General features: G+C 37.0%; 1 protein-coding gene across 1 annotated transcript; it reads left to right on the forward strand.

Annotated features, from left to right (window-relative positions):
* The first annotated feature begins 469 nt into the window (after positions 1-469).
* On the forward strand, positions 470-1,228 carry LOC137641198 (uncharacterized). Its single transcript, XM_068373638.1, has one exon. It carries the CDS (start codon positions 470-472, stop codon positions 1,226-1,228), a length of 759 nt encoding a protein of 252 aa, XP_068229739.1.
* Positions 1,229-9,516: the final 8,288 nt, after the last annotated feature.

Raw genomic sequence — 9,516 nt, forward strand, 5'->3', positions numbered from 1 at the left:
AAATGAAAAAGACATACGAGGGCTGTGAAATTTATTAAGAAGGTTTTTGATGTCTTTATACGAGAGTACAAAGACAAAGTGATTCATTTCGGTAATGGTGAAAAGGCCCTAGTAGTCAATTTGAGCAGTGTATATACTTAAATATCAATACTTAATACACATTTCTATATAGAAGACTCTCTTTTAATTAGTGTCCTCGAACAGTATGGGAAAGTTCTTCATCTACGACATAAATACTTTTTTCATGGGAGAGCGAATGGTCTGGAAAAATGGAACACGCACTGTGAAAATGGAAATAAAGAAAAATATCCCATCCTCCATCAGTATTTGTGGTTACAATGTTGTGTTTTTATATAATGGCCGGAAAAAGACGTGTTACAAGGGCGGAAGAGAGACTCATATGGCAGTTAACTGTAATATGGATAGTTAGCCCAAGTTGAATATTTTCAATTTGAATGATTTCCCAGCAATGCCCGGCAAGGAATCTGATAAGGGTCGGATACCGGAAGAAGATGGTACTCCTGATGTTCAACTGGCAACAGGTAATGAAGGAAATTTGGAACAACCATGTGATGGAAAGAGTACTGAAAATGATAAAGAAGAATCCAGCAACATTCAAGAGGACCAGATAGACGTCTTATGCGAAGCAGTAGGAAAACAACTAGTGACCATTCCCTTATCCAAGAATGTTGGTGATGTTGCTGTTCATCAACACACAGTCGAAATAGAAGATCGATCACGTGACTTGGAGGGTCATGTTCCAAGTAATAGTGATAATTTAACTGATAGTGACAGTGACATTTTTGCAATAAAAAGTGCACCCGAAGGAGCTTTTCAAGTTACGGAAATAACTGAGGATGAGGGCCAACCCTCACAAGATGAACCTCGTATTCCTTATACTATTGGAAGTCTCTTCCCCGTTGAGGTTGATGTAAATGAAGAACCAAGAAATCTTAAGGAAATCAATATAGCGATTTCAGTGCATAGGGATGATGAATCAGTGGATGGTGCTACTGAAGAACGTGACATGGATGTAGAGGTACAAAAAGACAGTGATATTGAAGACAGTCTGAAAAATGATAAAGGTTCAGACATGATGCCAAAAGGCCAGTGGAATATAGATTTAGATACTGTAAGTAAATTAAAGTTAATTAGAGGAAAATCCAATAAAGAAAAAACGAAGGAAGAAAAATTGAATGGAAAAGATAGGTTGTCAAAGAAAAAGTAATTGTTTCCTTTTTCGTCTTTGTAATGGCTGTTTCTGTCGCCACTTTAAATATTAATGGCTTTAAAAGGAGGTACAATGATATGTATAAATAATAAAACAAATGTTAAATTTTTAACCAAGGAAATGGATACTAATGGTAGAATTGTTGGTGTAAGAGTATGTTACAATAACTGCATTATATATACCTATTATAAATGTGTATGCTCCATCTGGTGCAAGTAAATTTGCTGAAAGGGAAGACTTTTTCAGGAATGAAATATTGTATTACCTGCGACATAATATTGATTATCTAATTTTTGGAGATGATTTCAACTTTATAACATACACAAGAGATTGTAGTAATAATAACAAAGCCTTACTGTCTAAGTCTATGAGTACTTTAGTGAAAAACCTTGCTTTGAAAGATAATTATAAATTCACAAACAGGATATTAGAATACACCTATATACGCGAAAACTATGGATCCAGAATAGACAGGATTTATACTGTAAAGTTATTTGATAACATAACATCTGCAGACACCATTCCAATAAGTTTTTCAGATCATAGTATGGTTGTTTTGAAATTAAACATAAACACACAAAAACTGGCACAGGGTATTGGAAGTTAAATGTTAAAGTTTTAGATTCTGATGAAATTGAAGAAATTTTGTTACATGTATGGCAGTGTATAAAGCAGAAAAAGGGTACATTTGATAACATACTTTTATGGTGGGACTAGGCAAAATTACAATATAAAACCTTCTTTTTCAAATTATGTAAAAATATTTCTCAAGAAAAGTATGGATTGCTGAACTTATTACAAACAAGATTGCGTCAAATTTATGACATTAACTATAAAACTAGTGTAAATTATGAAAATATTAAGATTCTCAAGAATAGTATTTGTGACATCCAGAATGAAATATTAGAAGGTATAAAGATAAGAGCCAAACTAAATGATCGTGCAAATGGGGAAAAGATATCTGCACATCTACTTTGTGTTGAGAAAAAGAAAAATCATGCACACATTACTAACATAAAACAAACTGATGGTTCCATTATAGAAAGCACAGAGGGAATTTCTGTTTTTATAAAGGAGCACTTTGAAAAGTTGTTTAGTAAGGTAACTGGTCAGGTAAAATTTCAAGATTATTTTCTTAACCTATGCCATTCTGTCCTAAATCAAGAAGATACAAGTTTGTTAAGTAGAGAATTGGAGGAAATTAAGGTTTTCGATGCTATCAAGAGTATGTGTAAAGGAAAATCCCCAGGGTATGATGGACTTCCTATAGAAGTCTACTAAAAGTTTTGGTCTTTAATAAAGTCTGGCGTTATGGAAAGTGTTCAAATCCATTGTGACTGAAATATATGTCATATAGTCAAAATTTGGGTGTAATTAAATTATTACCTATAATAGGAGATTTATCCTTGGTGGAGAACTGGAGACCTCTATCTCTACTGAATGTTGATTATAAAATCTTTGCTAAGGTTATATCAAACAGATAAGATGTGTTATTGGGAAGATTATCTCCCAGAACAATATTGTGCAGTGAAGGAAAGGTCGATTGTGAATTGTAATAATACGATTCGAGATGTAAATTTCCATGCACAACAAAAGAGTGAAGACTTGGCAATTTTAAGCTTAGACTGATCTAAGGCTTTTGATAGTTGATGTGGATTTTGTTTTTAGAGTAATGAAGAAAATTTGGTTTACCAGATGAATTTGTAGCTCTAGTTAGAATATTGTACAAAGATTGTACAAGTAGTATCTTGGGTAAATGTGATTATGAGTTCACCTTTTTGTATTAAAAGGTCTGTACGACAAGGCTTCCCTATGTCAATGCTCTTGTATTGTATATTTCAAGAACCTTTGTATAGAGTAATAAAGAATAATAAGATAATAGGGCCTAGCCATCCAAACAGTGTAAATATATGCCTGCAAGGTTATGCAGATGACTCATCCGTGATCTTGTCAACTGATGATTCAGTTGGAGAATGTTATAAAGAAGTACAATGGTTTGAACTTGCTACAGGTGCACAGCGAAACAAGGACAAAACTAGTATAATTGGGTTGAGGAAATGGGGAAAACCGAAAAATCTGGCCTATCAGTTGGTTGAAAACTGTGTGTAGGTAAGTATCAAAATTCTTGGTATAATTTATTATAGTGATTTTGAGGTTGCATGTGGAGAAAATTGGTCTCGCCTTACTCAAAATATTAAAATATCAATAGATATGCTAAGTCACCCCTTACATCCCTTAAATTCACAAACCTCTTTTACCTTATCATATGCATTCCTAAACATTAAATTGACACCACAACCAGTATCAATCAAACCAACCAACTCTACACCATTAAAAATCATTTTCACACTCATGCAATCATGTGCTCTTTCTCCCATCACATCTTCATGCAATAAACCCTCACGAACATGCATCACATTCACTCCCCACACACACGAGGACTCACCCAGCTGAACCCTCTGATTAATTAGTTTCCCGAACATCCTGGCTGACTTGATCCCTTCTTTCTACAAACCCCTAGCTACATGCCATCTGCACCACATTCAGTACACTTACCCGTGGCTCCTTGCACATTCTAGCATAATGACCATCCTTACCACAATTACCACAAATTACATTCATACGATTATTACGGCAATCCACTCGCTATGTGTCCAGTCATACCACACCGATAACACTTAACCACTTTCTCTTTCTTACAGTCGCTAATACGATGCCCTGTCTCTCCACACCCGAAACATGCCTCCTAATGCCCATCTACACTCGTTCTTTTTATGTCCCTACCTTCCCACACCTATAACACCTCTCTTCACGGATACCACTACCTAACCTAACTTGCTGCGTACTAGCACTTCTATCTCTCCAAACTTGATTTCCCCTGTCTAAACCCGTCATTTCTCGGCATAGGTATTCCTACATTACTCACCCTAACACTTCTATCTATTACACTATCAGCTGCCCTCATTGGCCCTCTCATAACAGCATCTCTAAAACTACCAAATTCTGGCACACATTCCTCCATTCCAGTTCTTACACTCACAGATTTACTTTCTTTCATACACCTATCCAACTCGTAATCCTCAACTATCTCTAAAATATCATCCCAAGTCTCTCTCTCTCTCTCTCTCTCTCTCTCTCTCTGACAAAACTTAAACACACTCACACTCTCTCTCTCTCTCTCTCTCTCTCTCTCTCTCTCTCTCTCTCTTCTCCTCTCTCTCTCTCTCTCCTCTCTCTCTCTCTCTCTCTCTTGATTTGGCAAACAAAAAATAAATTAAAATAAAATTAATCCTCCACATTCCTCCCCCCTTACTTTGCCCAAATCCTCACACAACACTTACCTATTTTCTCATTACCCAGTCGCAATCAGGAACAGGGCCTCGGCTTCGGGTAACTGGGCCTTCATATACCTGCACTCTCTCATTCCTTCTTCCATGTCGTTTTCATTCAACGTACTATTACACAGTTACACCATACAACATACTTACCACCATTAATATCCTTGATAATACTTCCCCTTCTAGTACACTACTCTCCTCCTCATATACCATTTCTTTTGACACTTCATTCATCACCCTTCTTTTAAGCTCGCTTACGCTACCTGGTATTTCCGTATCTAACCCCTCTTGTACCAACTTACTTAAACCCACTAGGATACACTTATACACCATATCTTCCCCTTCACAACTCTGCTCCACAACTAAACCTTCAGGCAACCTTTCAGAATTCTGATTACTCTCTTTATCTTCCATCCTCCCATGCATCCTCGACATCGCATCTGCTATCACATTCTTATTTCCCGGTACATATTCTAACCTAAAATCAAATTCATTCAAATCCTCTATGGTCCTAGCAACCCTTGCATTCACACACTCTTTCCTTATCATGTACACTAGGGGCTGATGGTCAGTACGTACAATGAATTTTACACCATACAAAAATACTTTCAATGCTTTCACACAAAATCGTATTGCAGCCAATTCCCTGTCAATCGTCGAATACTTCCGCTCAGCTTTATTAAACGCTTTACTAACATACGCTATTACTCTCAATTGCTCTTCTCCATTTACTCTCTGCATTTGAACCAAACAACCACCCATACTAACCCCACTCGCATCCGTATACAACTCTAGCATACTCGCATTTTCACTGTAGTCTGGAAATGCCAAAGTGACGTCTTTCGCGGCCTCTTCCTTCAACCTTTCAAACGCTTCTATCATCCGATCATCCCATTTTAATTTTGTACTATTCCTTTTACCCGTCCATTCATTCAAAGGCTTCCCTATACCTGAACAATCTCTAACAAACTTGCGCCCAAACTCAACCAAACCAAGAAAACCTCGCAACTCACGCACAGTCCGGGGACGTGGAAATTCTCGCACCTTATTCACAAACTTGTCACTCTTCCTTATACCAGATTCACCCACTACATGCCCAAGAAATTCCACCTCCCTGGACAACCACGTACACTTCTCAAGCTTAATTTTCACACCAACTTCAATTAACCGCATCAACACTGCCTCAAGCAACCGCATATGTTCCTCAACAGTCTCGCTCGCAATCAGAATATCATCTATAAAAACAGTCACCTTCTGTCGATCAAAACCAGCCAATACAACATTCATCGCTCTTTGGAAGGCAGCAGGCGCATTAGCAAGACCAAAACTCAACCTTTTAAATTGAAAGTGACAATTTGTACTTGAAAATGCGGTAATGGGCCTGCTCCCCTCTGCCAGAGGCATCTGGTAATAGCCCCTCACCAAATCTAATTTAGTAAAAACTTTCATTCCATGCATCTTATAAACACAATCAGACACCACATTCATTGGAAAACGTTCTTTAACAGTCACTTCATTCACCTTCCTATAATCAATACACATGCGTAAACTTCCATCAGGCTTTCGTACAGGGACAATAGGGCTATTCCAGGCACTCTCACTCCTTTCTATTACACCCATACGCTCTAATTCCTGACACTGCTCCTCTATCTCCTTGGCAATAGGCGGAGAAAAATGCCTGGGACGCTGATATATGGGGGTATCATCACTGAGAACTATTTTAAATTCTGGCAGGTCTGACCCCCCACAATCATCGTCACCGAGACTCATAACTCTCCGCTTATCCCATAACATCTTAAGCAATCGTTCCCTTTCGACCTCACTTATACTCTCATCTAACTTAATTCTTCCTTTCAACGTATCGTAATCCCAATCGTCATCGTTCTTTACCTTACCAGCCATTACCTGTCTCGCCTTGACATATCTTCCATCCTCTACATTAATCAGTGTATACATACATCCCATGCAATCGCCCTCACGTATTCCACGTACTCTCTTCCTCCTAACACTCAGCAACAACCTTACATACACCTGGGGTTCCTGCATATTCATAACACCATCATATATATACGCACTCGTTTTCACCAAATTACCTGCTTCCATACCTTCCACTACATATTCATCCTCGTCACTATTTGAAATTCCCAGACTGCTCGGCCATGCAACTTTTACACTAATAACCTCACCTTTCTTACCCGATAACTTTACACTTTCCCTTGCTACCAATGGCACTCCCTTCCACACCTTCGTACTCACTCTGCGCGTCTTCCTTTAAATAAAATTCCCCACAACGAACACTCATCCAACTAACCAAATTAGAAATAAATAAACCAGTAGGCCTACTATTACTCATAAAAACACCAATCAAAGATGAAGTGATATTTACTGATAAATAATTGATGGTACTCCCTAACCTATAAATGAATTCAGGTATCCAAAGTACTTCTTTTCTGTCTGTAGTCGAAAAAAAATCGTTCAACAAACTCGCTATCGTCTTAAATTACTAAAAAGAGTGTCAACAAACAAACCTTCCGTTATTTCATAAGTCTTACTCGGTATGGACAATAGTTATGCTAATTATCTCGTTCTCTGGCTCGCTCTCCCTCTCTGAACGATTTGGTAAATCAACACAATACCTTAATGTTAAAAGATAAAAACATAATCAATCCTCCACAATCTAAACCCTTGCGTTGAAATTTTATGATAATCATTAGAAATTTTCTTATTTAAATAAAAAGTGAAAAATACCGGCACGAAAAAAAAAAACAATAAAAACAGCAGAAGCAACAAAGAAGGAAAGAATTGAGAAAAAAAAACGAAAAGGGAAAACGTGGATAACCAGGTTATGCCACATTTCGTCCATCAAAATAAAGGGTCTGTTTTGCCAGCATCCCTTCTTGATCTAAGAAGAGAGAATATTCCCTTTGAAGATGATGTCTGGCTGTCGGAGCCCAAAGAGCAAAGCTCTTTGATCTACATGAGGAGAGCATAGACGGTATGGGATATTTTTATAAGCAGACCCATTGCAATGCTGATTTAGCAGCCTCTAGGGATGCCTTGTCATCTTAAGTTACGAAAGAGATCTACTTCCAAGACCACTCTAAGAAGGATGACTTTTGGTCCTCAGACTCCAAAGGATAGATGGGAGCAGTCGACTAAGGTATGGGTAAATGAGAAGGAGAATATGAAATCAATAAATCTATATATCCATATTTACTATTTTTTTTCACTAAAAGATCGACTACTGGAGTGAAAAATCTCCAGATTAAATAAATTGTTGACGTCAATCAGGAGGAAAATGCGCTTTGGAATAGCTTCAATATTAAGCATGGTAAAAAAAAAAAAAAAAAAAAAAAGTCATGACAACTTTACATAACGCTCAATGCAGAATGACTTACTTTTGAAAAATATTTTGAGATTATCGCGCCTTTGAAATAGAAAAGAATTATCTGTAGCTCACATGTGCAATATTATTAGTCATACTTTTATGAATCCTATCGAAATTCATCTCTATAAGGTTAATGCATTATGAAATTCAGATTTATAAGGGATTTGCCAAGGGGATATACTTTTTAAGATTGATAGATCACAAGTGGATAAGTGAGAATTCTTTTCTTGTAAGTAGACAATTCATTTACCCCTTCATGTTATCACTAAAATGCAGGTTATTGTGTTAATTCATATTCCTATTCTTTTTGTTATTTTTCACATGTCATTCACGAGAGAGAGAGAGAGAGAGAGAGAGAGAGAGAGAGAGAGAGAGAGAGAGAGAGAGAGGGAGAGAGAGAGAGAGAACATTTTACAAAAGGGAAGTTGCATAAGTAAGGGTTTCAGAAGTAATATTGCCTTACATTGCTGCTAGGACGGTATTAGCTGAATCGTTTTAGGATCGATCTTGATCAAATAAGAGGAGAGAGAGAGAGAGAGAGAGAGAGAGAGAGAGAGAGAGAGAGAGGAGAGAGAGGAGAGAGAGAGAGAGAGAGAGAGAGAGAGACGGTATTCACTGGTAGGTTCCTCCTAGAAAAATAAAGGTTTAAATTTTCTATGATAAATTGCTGTTGAAATGATTTTTTTTTAATCTTTAAGAAAATTTCGCATTCACTTGTGGATGTTTGATTCTAATTGAGATTGAATCCTTTAATGAAAAAAATATTAATGGGAAACCTTGTCTCATCCAATTTTGCTCTTCTACGAATCTATCAGGAAATTTATCTTTGCCGAAAGGATAAAGGAAATGTCTCTATCCATCTGTGGAACGACAATGAAATCGGCCTCTTTTTCTCTTATGAATAGCAAGATTGATTGTCTTCGCAGGAGAACCAACTATGGCTTCGCTGAAAAAAAAAAGCAAAAAAAAATTGTTTAACTTTCCTCAGGTCCACTGCTGCAAATAAGATACTTTCTAGTGTCAACAACCTGTTTTTGAGATCATGAATTGAATATGATCAATCTCGTCCTTTATAGGCGGTATGGAAGTTTTCAAGAGGAATGATGACTTTGGTAATGGCAAAATAAGTCACAATTGCTCCCATTTTCCTTTTCTTCATAAAAAGGGAAAAACAACAATAGCAACTTGAAACTGCCTTTGTGAAATCAATGTCTGTTGGAAATTATTAACTGTATTTCAGTTAGGGTAAATATATTGTTGCATGGTAATTGATGGGCATGATATGTACCCTTTACTTCATGATAGACAAAGAACTTTTGCACAGTATCAAATATTGCGGTGTTCTTCCCGAAATTAGCCAAAAACAAAACGACTACGAAATGAGGTTTCTTGAACATATAGGCCTACCTTTTTTAATAATTTCCGTAGAAAATAATTTTTTTCGTAACAAAACCTAATAAATTAAGATGTTTGTGCCTGGGAGAGTTCATTTAGCAATCCCTCTAGCCTCTCATGAAAAAGGTGCAATCAATCTCAAAGAGAATCTTGAAGGAGCCAAT

Source organism: Palaemon carinicauda, chromosome 5 (genome assembly GCF_036898095.1).
Source record: "Palaemon carinicauda isolate YSFRI2023 chromosome 5, ASM3689809v2, whole genome shotgun sequence".
Lineage (NCBI taxonomy): Eukaryota > Metazoa > Arthropoda > Malacostraca > Decapoda > Palaemonidae > Palaemon > Palaemon carinicauda.

Coding starts and splice junctions, on each gene's coding strand:
- LOC137641198 (XM_068373638.1), top strand. CDS start 470: ATGCCCGGCAAGGAATCTGATAAGGGTCGGATACCGGAAGAAGATGGT.